This window comes from Tachyglossus aculeatus, chromosome 22 (genome assembly GCF_015852505.1).
Source record: "Tachyglossus aculeatus isolate mTacAcu1 chromosome 22, mTacAcu1.pri, whole genome shotgun sequence".
Classification (NCBI taxonomy): Eukaryota; Metazoa; Chordata; class Mammalia; order Monotremata; family Tachyglossidae; genus Tachyglossus; species Tachyglossus aculeatus.
The window spans coordinates 46,608,385-46,623,452 of NC_052087.1; the positions used below are offsets into that span (position 1 = coordinate 46,608,385).

At 58.0% G+C, this 15,068-nt stretch overlaps 1 protein-coding gene across 2 annotated transcripts in view; it reads left to right on the plus strand.

The window, feature by feature from the left end:
• Positions 1 to 8,772: 8,772 nt before the first annotated feature.
• The window catches only part of KCNC1 (potassium voltage-gated channel subfamily C member 1), a 138,375-nt gene continuing 132,079 nt past the window's right edge, over positions 8,773 to 15,068 (plus strand). For both annotated transcript variants that reach the window (XM_038764144.1, XM_038764143.1), the window contains exon 1: positions 8,773 to 9,426. In XM_038764144.1, the coding sequence (XP_038620072.1) occupies positions 8,854 to 9,426 (573 nt within the window). In that variant the 5' untranslated portion in view covers positions 8,773 to 8,853. The remainder of the gene's footprint in view (positions 9,427 to 15,068) is intronic.

Here is a 15,068-nt window from a genome sequence, read left to right on the forward strand (position 1 = left end):
GCACAGCTGGAAGGCATCAATATTTAAATAAACACTTTATATATCTTTAATTAAGCTGCCCTCAGCATAATTTGGTTAAGTACCATTCAACTGGGCTGGATTGGAGTCAATAATGCTCTTCATCTGTAGTGCATAGAATGGGGCTGTTCCTACCCCTGGAATCGTTGGGTAAATTGAGTCATGCACCATGGACCACCTGGCCCGATCTGAGGCACAGGAGATGAAATGAACTCTTGATCAGGGCTGATGATAAATGGGTGCCCACCCTGATGCCCAAAAGTTTCAGACCCACAATCCTGTTGCCCCCACAGGGCTGTACTTCAGGGCTCGATCACCCCCCATCCCCAAATCCTTCCAACTGCCCGGATCCTCCTCCTGACTCCTCCCTGAACTCGGTCCATGTTCCCCTCTCAGTCAGAACTCCCTCTCCCACACATGGCTTCGTGGATGGAGCACGGTCCTGGGAATCAACGACTGGGTTCTAATCCCGGTTCCACCGTGTGTCTGCTGTGTTACCTTGGGCAAGTCACTTAACTTCTCTGCGTCTCAGTTAACCTCATCTGTAAAATGGGGATTAATACTGTGTCCAACTTGATTACCCTGTATGTATCCCAGCGCTTAGCACAGTGCGGTGTACAGTAAGTGCTTATCAAGTACCATAATTGTTATTATTACTGCCACCTGCAAGGGTTTCTCCGACCTGTGCTGAGGCCTTGGATTCTGGCTGGAGAGATCAGCTCCCCAAGAATCCCCTGCAGGGCGTGGCCGCCTCGGCTACCCTCGGCCACACTGGTAACCAGCCCCTCTCCTTTCCACCCCAACCAGGGCCCTCTCAGGACTGAAAAATATCCTCTTGGTCACACCCTGGCAGGTAGGGAGGATCAACTGATCCTTGAAGGGCATTAGTGCCACTCTGTTGTCAAGGAGTAGAAGGTAGGGCAGAAAGGAGGGGGGGGGGGGGGATCCCCAAGGTTTTAGTTTCCATCTCACCTCCTTTCCACAGTGGGAATAGAGAAGAATCTAGAAGAGGAAGATGTTGGAAGATTGGGGTGGAGTCAGGGAGGCACTGGGGGTCAGAGAGGAGTTTGTGGGGAGGCCTTTTTTATGGTATTTGTTAAGTGCTTACTATTTGCCAGGAACGGTCCTACGCACTGGGGTGGAAACAAATTAATCAGGCTTGACCCAGTCCATGTCATTCATTCATTCATTCATTCATTCATTCATTCAATCGTATTTATTGAGTGCTTACTGTGCGCAGAGCACTGTACTAAGCGCTTGGGAAGTACAAGCTGGCGACATATAGAGACGGCCCCTACCCAACAACAGGTTCACAGTCTAGAAGGGGGAGACAGACAACAAAACAAAAATATATTAGCAAAATAAAATAAATAGAATAGTAAATATGTACAAGTAAAATAAAGAGAGTAATAAATCTGTACAAACACATATACAGGTGCTGTGGGGAGGGGAAGGAGGTAGGGCGGGGGGATGGGGAGGGGGTGAGGGGGAGAGGAAGGAGGGGGCTCAGTCTGGGAAGGCCTCCTGGAGGAGGTGAACTCTCAGTAGGGCTTTGAAGGGCGGAAGAGAGCTAACTTTGCGGATGTGTGGAGGGAGGGCATTCCGGGCCAGGGGGAGGATGTGGGCCGGGGGTCGATGGCAGGACAGGTGAGAACGAGGCACAGTGAGGAGGTTAGCGGCAGAGGAGCTGAGGGTGCGGGCTGGGCTGTAGAAGGAAAGAAGGGAGGTGAGGTGGTGGGGGGGGGGGGGGGGTGAGTGATGGAGAGCCTTGAAGCCGAGACTGAGGAGTTTTTGCCTGATGCGTAGGTTGACTGGTGGCCACTGGAGATTTTTGAGGAGGGGATTAACATGCCCCGAGCGTTTCTGCACAAAGATGATCCGGGCAGTGGCGTGAAGTATAGACTGAAGTGGGGAGAGACAGGAGGATGGGAGATCAGAGAGGAGGCTGATGCAGTAATCCAGCTGGGATAGGATGAGAGATTGAACCAGCACGGTAGCGGTTTGGGTGGAGAGGAAAGGGCAGACCTTTCCTTTCTTCTAGACTGTGAGCCCACTGTTGGGTAGGGACCGTCTCTATATGTTGACAACTTGTACTTCCCAAGCGCTTAGTACAGTGCTCTGCACACAGTAAGTGCTCAATAAATACGATTGACTGATTGATTGATTGACCTTGGTGATGTTGCGGAGGTAAGACCGGCAGGTTTTGGTGACGGCTTGGATGTGTGGGATGAACAAGACAGCAGAGTTGAGGATGACACAAAGGTTGCGGGCTTGTGAGACAGGAAGGATGGTAGTGCCGTCAACAGTGTTGGGAGAGTCAGGGAGAGGGCAGGGTTTGGAAAGGAAGATAAGAAGTTCAGTCTTGAACATATTGAGTTTTAGATGGCGGGCGGACATCCAGATGGAGATGTCTTGAAGGCAGGAGGAGACACGAGCCTGAAGGGAGGGAGAGTGAGCAGGGGCAGAGATGTAGATTTGGGTGTCATCAGCATAGAGATGATAGTTGAAGCCGCGGGAGTGAATGAGTTCACCAAGGGAGTGAGTGTAGATAGAGAACAGAAGGGGACCAAGGACTGACCCTTGAGGGACCCCTACAGTAAGGGGATGGGAGGGGGAGGAGGAGCCCACAAAGGAGACTGAGAAAGAATGGCCGGAGAAATGAGGAGAACCAGCAGAGGACAGAGTCTGTGAAGCCAAGGTTGGATAGTGTGTTGAGGAGAAGGGGGTGGTCCACAGTGTCGAAGGCAGCTGAGAGGTCGAGGAGGATTAGGATAGAGTAGGAGCCGTTGGATTTGGCAAGCAGGAGGTCATTGGTGACCTTTGAGAGGGCAGTTTCTGTGGATTGTAGGGGATGGAAGCCAGATTGGAGGGGGTCGAGGAGAGAGTTGGCATTGAGGAATTCGAGGCAGCGGGTGTAGACGACTCGTTCAAGGAGTTTGGAAAGGAATGTTAGGAGGGAGGTAGGGCGATAACTAGAAGGAGAGGTGGGGTCGAGAGGGTTTTTTAAGAATGGGGGAGACGTGGGCATGTTTGAAGGCAGAGGGGAAGGAACCAGTGGCGAGTGAGCGGTTGAAGATGAAAGCTAAGGAGGGGAGGAGGGACGGGGCGAGAGATTTCATAAGATGAGAGGGAATGGGGTCAGAAGCACAGGTGGCTGGAGTAGCACTTGAGAGGCGGAAGGAGATCTCATCTGAGGATACTGCTGGGAAGGATGGGAAAGTAGCGGAGATGGTTGAGAGCCAGGGGGTTGGAGAAGGGGGAGGAATGACTTTGGGGAGCTCAGACCTGATGGAGTTAATTTTACTAATGAAGTAGGAGGCCAGATCGTTGGGAGTGAGGGAAGGAGGATGGGGAGGAACAGGGGGCCTGAGAAGGGAGTTAAATGTACGGAACAGCTGATGGGGATGATGGGCATGGGTGTCAATAAGGGAGGAGTAATAGTTTTGTCTGGCAGAGGAGAGGGCAGAGTTAAGGCAGGAAAGGATAAACTTGAAGTGAACGAGGTTGGCTTGGTGTTTAGACTTTCGCCAGTAGTGTTCAGCAGCTCGAGCATAAGAGAGAAGGAGGCGGACAGTGGCAGTGATCCAGGGCTGTGGGTTAGTGGTATGAGAGCAGTGAAGGGAAAGGGGAGTGAGTGAGTCGAGCTGAGTAGAGAGGGTAGAGTTGAGAGCAGTAATTTGATCATCAAGATTGGGTAGAGAGGAAAGGGAGGCGAGGTGGGGTGTGAGGTGCTCAGAAAGATGGATGGGGTTGAGAGAGCGGAGGTCTCTGTGAGGTAGTAATATGGATTTACAGGGGAGAGGAGTGTGAGTGAGGAGGCAGGTGAGAAGGTTATGATCAGAGAGAGAGATTTCAGAGTGGGTTAGGGTGGAGATAGTGCAGCGGTAGGAGATGATCAGGCTCACGGTCTTGACACCCATTTTACAGATGAGTTAACTGAGACCCAGAGAAGTAAAGTGATCTGCCCAAGGTCACACAACACACAAATGGCAGAGCTGGGACTAGAACCCAGGTCTTTCTGATTTCTAGGTTCATGCTCCATCCACTAGGCCATGCTGCCCCTCATTTTGGTTGTGTGTCCAAATGACGGGGCTTACTGCAGCCCAACCCCCATCCAGCGATTGGAGGCCACAGTCCAGCCCAGCTCTGGCCTGAGAAGGCTTTGATGACCTGGCCCAGGCTGGCCTCCTGAGACATCAGCCGGGGTTGAAGTTTCCTCTGCTGCCTTTCCCTCCATCTACATGCTCTGCCCTAGCTACCCCTTGGCTCTGAATCAGCTCCGTAAATTATCAGAGCAAGGAGCAGCTGTGTGCCCTGTCTGAGTGGCCCCTCCTACCCCCCTGACCTCCCCAAGTCCTGGGAGGTAGAACAAGACAAGGCTCTACCTGCTTCGCAAGTGGCAATTTGGGCCCAGAGAGGAGTAGTTACTCTCCTGAGGTCACACAGTGCACTGGCAGAACCCAGAACCCAGAGTCTAGGTCGAGAGAAGTAGAAATTCAATGTCACATTTATTAAGCACTTACTGTGTGCAGAGCACTGTACTAAGTACTTGGGAGAGTGCAATAGAAAGGTACTGGTTCCTTTCCAACCAGAACTGGCCTCCACAGATCCTCAAAGTACTCTTACTTCATTATTTAAATTAGTCTCCCACACACCTTGGGCTCTGTCCTGCCCCAGGAGTGAAGACACGCCCCCCACCCCACTCTTTTAGGGGTTTCTCTGGAGTCCATACCCTTAGGGTAGTAGGAGATGGAGAGAAGGGAGGGTCTTGGGCCAGGCCGTATTGCATTCCTCCTGCTCCTCTCCTTTAGCAGCTCCCCCTACAACCTCCCTGGTGCTCAAGAAGCCCTGTGAGGTAGAGGGAGTCTAAAGAGATATTGTGATTTGCCTCAGGATGAGGCAAATAGAGGATAGAGAAGCAGCATGGCTTAGTGGAAAGAGCCCGGGCTTGGGAGTCAGAGGTCGTGGGTTCTAATCCCAGCTCCGCCACTTATCAGCTGTGTGCCTTTGGGCAAGTCACTTAACTTCTCTGTGCCTCAGTTACCTCATCTGTAAAATGGGGATGAAGACTGTGAGCCCCACCTGGGACAACTTGATTACCTTGTATTTACCCTAGCGCTTAGAACAGTGCTTGGCACATAGTAAGCCCCTATCAAATACCATCATCATCATGAATATCTGAAAGAGGCTAAAGGGAGAAGCAGTGTGGCCTAATGGAAAGAGCACAGGCCTGGGAGTCAGAGAGCCTGAGTTCTAATCCGGGTTCTGCCAATTGGTTGCGTGTGACCTTGGGCAAGTCACTTAACTTCTGCATGCCTCAGTATCAACAACTGTAAAATGGGGATTCAATTCCTGTTCTCCCTCCTACTTAAACTGTAAGCCCCAGGTGGGACAGGGATTGTGTCCAACCTGATTAACTTGTATCTTCCCCAGTGCTTAGAACAACTGCTTGACACATAATATCATCATTATCATCAGTCATATTTATTGATCACTTACTGTGTGCAGAGCACTGTACTAAGCACTTGGGAAGTACAAATTGTCAACATATAGAGACAGTCCCTACCCAACAGTGGGCTCACAGTCTAAAAGGGGGAGACAAAACCAAACATACTAACAAAATAAAATAAATAGAATAGATATGTACAAGTAAAATAAATAAATAGAGTAATAAATATGTACAAACATATATACGTATATACAGGTGCTGTGGGGAAGGGAAGGAGGTAAGATGGGGGGATGGAGAGGGGGACGAGGGGGAGAGGAAGGAAGGGGCTCAGTCTGGGAAGGCCTCCTGGATGAGGTGAGCTCTCAGTAGGGCCTTGAAAGGAGGAAGAGAGCTAGCTTGGCGGATGGGCAGAGGGAGGGCATTCCAGACCCGGGGGATGACGTGGGCCGGGGGTCGATGGCGGGACAGGCGAGAACGAGTGAGCACATAGTGAGTGAGCACTTAACAAAAATTACTACTACTACTACTACTACTAATAACAATAACAACAATAACAACAATAATTATGATAACAGGAGGCTCTGGGTGGCTGTTTGGGTTGTCAGGTCAGGTCGACTCTGGAGGGGAACGAGGGAAAGTTCGGGGAGACTTCATGAGAGGTCAAAGAGCTTAGAACAGTGCTTTGCACATAGTAAGTGCTTAACAGATGCCATCATTATTATTATAGAGCACTGCTGGAGTGAGGACTCCAGACTCTAAGCTTGTTGTGGGCAGGGAACTTGTCCACCCACCCTGTTAAATCGTACTCTCCCGGGCATTTAATACAGTGCTCTGCATACAGTAAGCGCTCAATCAATACGATTGATGGATGGATTGATTGACTGGAAGAGTGAAGGCGGCGGAGCAGCTCCAGGGCGGCCCAGTCTGGAGGGAGCAGGAAACGCGCCTCGGCTTTAGCGATGAGACCCTCGGGAATCGGAGCCAAATTCCCGGGGCTGAGGAACGGGAACATCTCCCTGGAAAGCAGAGGCGGGTCCGGGCCTGTCCTGCTCTGTCCGGTCCGGTCCGAGGGAAAGCAGCTGTCCGGAGCCGGAGCCCGAGCGGTCATCGCCCTGCCTCAGCTCCGGGGGACCCTGAGCCCCCAGACCCCCGACCCCCGGACCCTGAGCCCCCAGACCCCAGCCCTACGACCCCCGGATTCGGGACCCTGAGCCCCCCGGACCCCGGGCTCCCATCCCCAGGCCCCCCGTTCCCGGGACCCTGAGCCCCCAGCCCCCAGCCCTCTGACCCCCGAGCCCCGGACCCTGGGCTCCCAGCTCCCCGCCCCCAGTCCCCCGGATCCGGGACCCTGAGCCCCCAGACCCCAGCCCTCCGACTCCGAACCCCGGGCCCCCAGCCCCCGAGGCCCTGAGCCTCCAGACCCCAGCCCTCTGACCCCCGGGCCCCCAGCCCCCCGCCCTCCGACCCCCGGACACGGGACCCTGAGCCCTCCGACCCGCGAATCCCGGGCCCCCAGCCCCCCCGCCCCCCCCGCCCCCGGGACCCTGAGCCCCCAGACCCCAACTCTACGACCCCCGAACCCGGGACCCTGAGCCCCCCGGCTCCCCCGGACCCCGGGCTCCCAGCCCCCCGCCCCCCGGACCCGGGACCCTGAGCCCCCCGCCCCCCCGCCCCCTAGACCCGGGACCCTGAGCCCCCCGGACCCTGGACCCCGGGCTCCCAGCCCCCCCGCCCCCCGGACCCGGGACCCTGAGCCCCCAGACCCCAGTCCTCCTGCCCCCGCCCCCCCACCCCTCGGACCCCGGGCCCCCCGGCTCCCCCAGACCCCGGGCTCCCAGCCCCCCGTCCCCCGGACCCGGGACCCTGAGCCTCCAGACCCCCGACCCCCGGACCCTGGGCTCCCAGCTGCCCACCCCCAGCCCCCCGGACCCGGGACCCTGAGCCCCCCGGACCCCGGGCTTCCAGCCCCCCGCCCCCCGGACCCCCGTCGCCGTACAGGGAGGGCCGGGGAGAACGGGGAGGGGGCTGGCGGGGCTGAGGGAAGGGAGGGTCCCCGGCTGGGGGCTGAGAGGCTGCATCCCGGGGGGCGGGGGGCGGGGGGCTGGCGGGAGCCTCCGATAGGGGGTTTTAGGACCCAGCGCGGCGGCTCCAAAGGGGGCGACTGCGGCTGCGCGCGCCACCGGGGGACCCCGGCCCGGACCAGCCAGCGGGAGGGCATCCCGGAGGGCACCCCGGAGGGCACCCCGGCGGCGGCGGCGGCTCCTCCCCGGCTCTCCGGCCCCCGGCAGAGGCTCGCCTCGGAGGGGAGCCCGGAGGAGGAGGAGAAGGAGGAGGCGGAGGAGGCGGAGGAGGAGGCGGGGGGGACTGGGAGCGTCCCCGGGCCCGCCCCCCGGGAGCTGTCCCTTCAGCACCGCCCCGCCCCCCGGCCCCGCGCAGCCGGACGGCCCGCAAGCCTGGGCGGCGGAGCGGAGGAGGCGGCGGAGCAGCGGAGAGGCGGCGGCGGCGGCGGCCGAGGCAAGGATCCGGGGCGGCGGGCACAGCGGGCACAGCGGGCGCAGCGGGCACAGCCACCTCCCCCTTGCTTTTTCCCGGCTCTTTTGTCTTCCCCGCTCCCAGCCGCATCCCCGGCTCCCGCTTCCGGGCTCCGCCGCGGGGCGGGGGCTTGGGGGCATTTGGGTGGCCGGAGGCGGGGGGCAGGACCCGAGAAGCCCTCCCCGCCCGCTGCCCCTCTGAGCGGCCCCGGGCCGCCCCTCCAGCCCTCTCCTGCAGGACCTCCGGGCCCTCCCACCGTCTCGGGGACCCACTGGGGTCTTTTTCCTTCTCCCTTATCCATTTTTCTTTTGTTGGTTTGTTTTGGCGCCTCTGCTGAGATGGGCGCTCCGGCTCGGGTGCCACTTGTCCCTGCTCCCCGCTGAGCTCTTTCCTCCTCCTCCTCCTCCTCCCCTCTCCTCCCTCCTCCTCCTCCTCCTCTCTTCCCCGCTGGGCATCTGGACACCCCTGTCCCCCGCAGGCATCTGTCCCCGCGTCCCGCCCCGGCAGCCGGAGAGCTGCCTGGCTTTCTCTCTCCCTCCCTCCCCAGCTGGCAGAGTGGGCTCCGGCGCTTGGCACCGAGTCAGCGCTTCGCAAATACCGGCATCATCCTCACCGGGGAGGGGGGCCCGGATTGGTTGGGGTCACGGTCTTTTGTGGGGGGGGGGGTCTGGGGGCTCCCCGAAGGAGAAGAGGAGCCGGGGGCCCGCAGGGAGTGGGGGGCGGTGGCAGGGGTGCCCGTCCCGGCCGTGCCCCGCGGGTGCCCTCCGGAAGGCCCCCCGGGGTCCGGTGGCCCGGCCCTCCCGGCCGCTCCCATGGGCGCCCCTGGCCCGCGACATGCCTGAGGGGGAGCCGCGATGGGCCAAGGCGACGACAGCGACCGCATCGTGATCAACGTGGGCGGGACGCGGCACCAAACCTACCGCAGCACGCTGCGCACCCTGCCCGGGACCCGGCTGGCCTGGCTGGCCGAGCCCGACGCCCACAGCCACTTCGACTATGACCCGCGGGCGGACGAGTTCTTCTTCGACCGGCACCCGGGGGTGTTCGCCCACATCCTGAACTACTACCGCACGGGCAAGCTGCACTGCCCGGCCGACGTGTGCGGCCCGCTGTACGAGGAGGAGCTGGCCTTCTGGGGCATCGACGAGACCGACGTGGAGCCCTGCTGCTGGATGACCTACCGGCAGCACCGCGACGCCGAGGAGGCCCTCGACAGCTTCGGGGGCGCCCCCCTGGACAACGGCGCCGACGACCCCGACAACGACGGCGGCGCCGGCGACTCCGGGGACGGCGAGGACGAGCTGGAGATGACCAAGCGGCTGGCCCTCAGCGACTCCCCCGACGGACGCCCGGCCGGCTTCTGGAGGCGCTGGCAGCCCCGCGTCTGGGCGCTCTTCGAGGACCCCTACTCTTCGCGCTACGCTCGGGTAAGCCGCCCCCTCCCCCTCCCCCGGGGACCGACGGACGGAGGCTGGGGACGAGGGGCCTCTCCGGACCACGATTTCCCCCCTCCCGCCCCGCGAGCGGCTTCCCGAGCGCTCTGCACACAATACGCGCCCGACAAAGACGATTGAATGAATGAATCAACGAACCCCGAGCCCTCGACGGCCGGGGGGACTCCCCTGGGGGAGAGGGAGGGGTGCGACGGACTAGCAGGGGGTGGTCTCCGCACCCAAACTCCCCCCAAACCCCTCGAAGTCCTGGCCGGCCAGGGGAGCCTTCCCCTTGGGGAGGGGGAGAAGGAGGAGAGCGGGGAGACCAAAACCCGCACCCCCTCTAAGTCCTGGCTGGCCAGTGGGGGGGGTCTCTCCTTGGTGAGGGTCGGGGTGCGGGGGACTAGCAGGGGGTGGTCTCCGCTCCCAAACTCCCCCCAAACCCCTCGAAGTCCTGGCCGGCCAGGGGAGCCTTCCCCTTGGGAAGGGGGAGAAGGAGGAGAGCGGGGGGACCAAAACTCCCACCCCCTCTAAGTCCTGGCTGGCCAGTGGGGGGGTCTCTCCTTGGTGAGGGTCGGGGTGCGGGGGACTAGCAGGGGGTGGTCTCCGCACCAAAACTCCCCCCCCCCCCCCCACTGGCCTTCCTCTTGGGGAGGTGCGGGGGACTAGCAGAGGGTGGTCTCCGGACCAAAACTCTCCCCTCTACCTCCCTGAAGCCCTGGACGGCCAGGGGGGCCACCACGTTCCCCTCGGGGAGGGGTGGGGGCAAAGGGGTGTCGGATCTAGGAATCCCACCGTCCGGGGTAGCCTGGGCTCCGGCCATCCGAGGCTGATGCCTCCCCGGGGTCAGCCAGACACGCACTGGGGAGCCCGCTCTGTCGCAGTTTTATTCTTGCCTCCCAGACGCCCCCTTCTCTTCTGGGTCCGCTCCCCTCGCCCCCTTCTCGCCCACCCTCTCTCCCTTCCAGGGCCGGTTCGAAAGGGGTGGGGGGCAAGGGAATGGAGGTTGGGGGGAACGTCGGGCGATGTCCCGCCCGGGAGGGAATTGGGGGGTGGGAGGAGCTGCTCCAACCCCAAGGCTGCTGGCCGGGCTCAGCCGAATCCGCACAGGCCAGGGAGGGGGGCGGTTAACACCCGTAAAATAATCCATGGGAGAAAACATAAAGGGCTGTAATTCTTGATCGGTAACTAATAGTGAGATGATCGATATGTCCCTTAGCACGGACACAGGAGGGAGGAGGGATTGATCCCAATCTGCAGTCACCGCTCAGTGGGGCTTTGACCCCCTCCCCGTCCTCCAAACCCCTAAACCAGGGGTCGGGGGTCTCCATCCCAAATCGCCCAGGATGGGATCCAGTTCAGAGTAGGGGGACGTTTTGGGATCAGGCTGGGCGCGTGGAGAGACCCCAGAGAGGTGGGGAAGGGGTGGGATGTGGGGCCTGGCACGGCGGCTAGGGGTAAAGACCGGAGATGAGGGGTAGGGAGGGTGGTTGGGCTGCGAGGGAGCCCAGAGAGGGGCCCCACGGCCGGTTCCGGACTGCAGACCTGTGAGGCCGGAGGCTTTGCGGATGGTCAGGTCACCTGGGAGGGGGAAACACAGATGCGCGGGCCTAGAGTCCCTATCCCCCTACCGTGTGTCTCCAGGGCCCTCAGAACTCTGAGTCTGGGCAAGGCCGAGGAGGAGAGAGTGGGTTGCCCCCTCAACCGAAGCCGTGGGGCTAGGCCACGGGAGGAGAGGGTGGAGGGATGGATGCCCCGGGGGTCCGAGAGAAGTCTACGTCTCCGGGGCACTGCCTCCCCCATCTGGGCATAGTTTGGGGTGAGTTAATGCAGGGGTGGCAGGGGCACCCCAGCCTGCGATGACAGTGTGGGAACACCCTCAGCTCTCGTCCCCATTACTTCGGGTGAGCCTGGAGGCCTCTGCGAGCCAGGAGGGAGGCTAGACTAGATCAAGTAGGTGGCGCAGAAAAAGGATGGGGGAGACCAGCAAGCTTTGCTTTTTTTTTTTCGGTTGAGATTCAACCAGGAAGAACCTTCCCTGTGCTGGTGGTGGGGAGGGAGAAGAGGTGGTAAACTCAGAACAGGGAACCAAAACCACATTTCTGGGTGCATTGCTATTTGCGGAGCCCAAGCCTTAGCAGCAAACAGCCTCTTGACCTCAAAGGGCAACCGAAGTTACATAAAGCAGACAAGCAAGTAGATTTCCCGCATCCTTCCTTAGGAAAACAAGCTAGTGGTTTCTCCCGGAGGAACGTGGCAGGGGAACACCACCAGGAGTTCAGACACCACTTGTTCAGAAGGGCTGATCTAGTCCTCCTCTGGCTTCCCCAATCTGTCCCTAATTGCCCCTTGCCAAGTGGGACCTAGTCAGGCTTTATTCCGGGTCCCTTTCCTATTGCTTCCTCCCTCCCTCCCTCAGGGGACAGCCAACTTCTAATGGAATTTCTGCCGTCACCAAGGGCCCGGGCCCGGGTGGCAGGCACTTAGTGAACCAAGATTTTGCTGCTGATATTTCTTTGCCTTTGGGTAGGGGAACTCTCCTGAACATATTTCTTAGGGGAAATACTGGACAGTCGGGCTTTGGAGGCTTCAGAGAGAAGTTAGGTGGAAGGGAGGGAATTCAGGTCTAAGAAAAGTCTTTAAAGACCAGCAAATGGGGGGCCCGGTGCCAGGGTTGACTCTGCCCTGATATGTTGTGCCTGCCCAGTCCTTTCCCAACTTCCCCTCTGCAGCGGGACTAAGATGAGGTCCCGAAGCTGGGAGACTTTTTTTCAAGACCTGGCGTCCTGGCTCTGGGGCCTAGAAGCCAGGGGTCATGCTTCTGCCCGGGTGGGGGGAACCAGAAACCCAGAACCTTCAGCTACGTTCGTTAATGACCACGTCAGAGTGGGCCGGATGCTGTCTTACAGAGAACACTGCCCTCTCCCACATGCTTAATGCCTCTGGATTCCTCCCCTCTCCCCTCACTGTGCCTCCTCTGCCCAACACCACCAGTTGCACAGGACAGGGTCTCACAGGGTTCAGGAAGGTCTCCGAGCTGATCCCCATGACCCGCTGTGTGGAGCGGTTAGTTCTGTCGCTGTGGTTCCCATCTTCTCCAGAAGCTTCCCTGTTGTTCCTCCTTGCTCTCTGTCGTGGTAGAGAAGCCCACAGGTAGCTTGCCTCAGACTTAGTTGATTATGATGTTTGTTAATATTCCAAATACTGTGACAGGCACTGGGGCAGGTACATGAGAATCCGGTCAGGCAGAGACCTAGGGGAGTCTTTCCCCTCTGCAGTAACCTTGGGGGTTAAAGAGAGGCTCAGCTATCCAGCTCCCCTGCTGCCTTCCACTGTCTCCTTTTCCAAGGCGTCTTTCTCTCTTTTCCTGCCCTTTCCATCTTCAAGCTAATTAAGCCCAGTCCCCCCCAAACTAAACCTCAGGCACCCCCATTTCCTCGGCTAGATGGTCTGGTTGGAGATTTGCCGGTGGTGAAGGATCTTTCCTTTTGTCAATCCTGTGTGTGTGTGTGTGTGTGTGTGTGTGGTGTCACCTCAAATCAACTCTCCCTTCTCCATATTCTCTGTGCTAAACACTACCCCCAGCCATCAGTGCTGCCGTCGTCATAAGACCAAGAGGTTTGGGGGAAGACATATCCTGGACCCATTTTGCTTTGTTGATGTTGAGAACCTTTCCGGTTGCCTACAGAGCGCCTTCCTGGATCTCACATCTGGCACCCGAACCTCGGTCCTTGCCAGCTCCCTGTCCCGTGAGGAAGCGGTTGATGCCGCCTTTCCTGGGGAGCACAAGGCAGCCTGTTCCACAGTCACAAAGAAAAAAAACTCCTCCTTATAACCTGGAATGCCTGATCTAGTTGGCACGACGAATTGATCAACTCAGCGTTTCTGCTCGCCGCTCGGCAGGGAGCTGTGCGAGCCAGCGGAGAGAGGGGATGCTCCCCAGGCCATGGGCCAGGGTGCCTTTCCATCTGATTCTGGGCATTTCTGACCCCCGGAAAACACCTAGGGAGTAAAAGCAGCCATCTTGAGGCCTTGCCAGTAGCCGAGATCAGCATTTATTTCAGCTTCACTATTTCCCCCCCCACCCCCCTCACCGCCACATCCCCACTCTGAACCTGAAAGGGCGGGCTGATCCTACAGGGAGTTTACTAAGCAGAGTTTTCCCACCGGGAGTTCCCCAGAGGGATTGAAGTGAAACTAGAAAGAGTGAGATTTGATCGAGGCCACTTCTGGAATCATTTGGAGATTCCTCTCTCCTGCCTCACAAGAATTGATTTTTCTCTCCTTCACTGGTGATTTATAGGGTGCTCTGGAGTGCTGGTGATATAAATCAGGCTATAATAATTATGAATAAATCTAAGTCCAAGGCTCTCTGCCCATGATGTAAGAGCTTTGATGCCAGGCCTCAGAGCTTCAAGGGAATGTCCCGATCTTGTTCATGGGCCTTGAAAATGGCCAGGCAGGGGAGGGGAAACGTGTTTCCCCCAAAGCCCCACGTGGCAGTCGGGGGTCCAGAGAGGCCAAGCAGACACACAGGCAGTCTCACCGGTCACAGGGCCCCGATGCTCTCCATTAAGTTTTGGCCCATGAGCGGTGGTTCTGACAGCACTTTTCAAAAATGGTATTAAGTGCTTATTATGTACCAGGAACTGCACTAAGCACTGGGATAGATATGTGCTAATCGTGTTGGACACAGTCCATGTCTCACATGGGGCTCGCAGTCTTATCCCCATTTTACAAATGAGGTAACTGAGGTACAGAGAAGTTAAGAGACTTGCCCAAGCTTGCACAGCAAACATGCTGTAGAGCCAGGATTAGAACCCAGGTCCTTCTGACTCCCAGGCTTGGCCTCTATCCACTAGGCCATGCTGCTTCATCCGCTTTGGACGAAGTCTAAATGATAAAGTCCTTCCATGTCTTCCTGCGGATGAAGCATGATGTTGTGAGGCCCCTCTGCCTTCTCCCTAGGAGCTGTATTTTTCCCTCCCTGTCCTTCGATCGTCCCTCAGGCGGTGTAAGGCCTCAGGACATTCGGTGGAAGCTTAGTACAGTGCTCTGCACGCAGTAAGCACTCAATAAATACGATTGATTGAATGAATGAATGGAAGTGCTCCTTCCCACCCTTTTTTCTGGGTGGGAAACCATGAGGCACAGCGAGGGTTAGTGATTGGGTCAAGGTCACCCCACGAGGCTGTGGTACCTTCTGGGACCCACCTCCCACGTCCATCTCCCGTCCCATAATAATAATAATTATTATTATTGTGGTATTTTTTCAGTGCTTACTGTATCACTGTACCAAGCACTGGGGTGGATACAAGCCAATCGGGTTGGACACAGTTCCTGTCCCACGTGGGGCTCCCATTCTCGATTCCCGTTTAACATCTGGGGTAACTGAGACCTGGGGTAGATGCAAGGTGTCCCACATGGATCTCACACTCATCCCCATTTCTCCTGCGCTTAGTAGGGTGCCTGGTACATAAGTACTCAACAAATACCATTAAAAAATAATAAAGAGACTTAAAACCCCAAAATCAACCAAATGCAAAAATCCAGTGACAGGACTAGCAGAAGCAAGAAAATTTACATTCTGGAAGTGATATTTTAGGCCTTCCCAGACTGAGCCCCCTTCTTCCTCT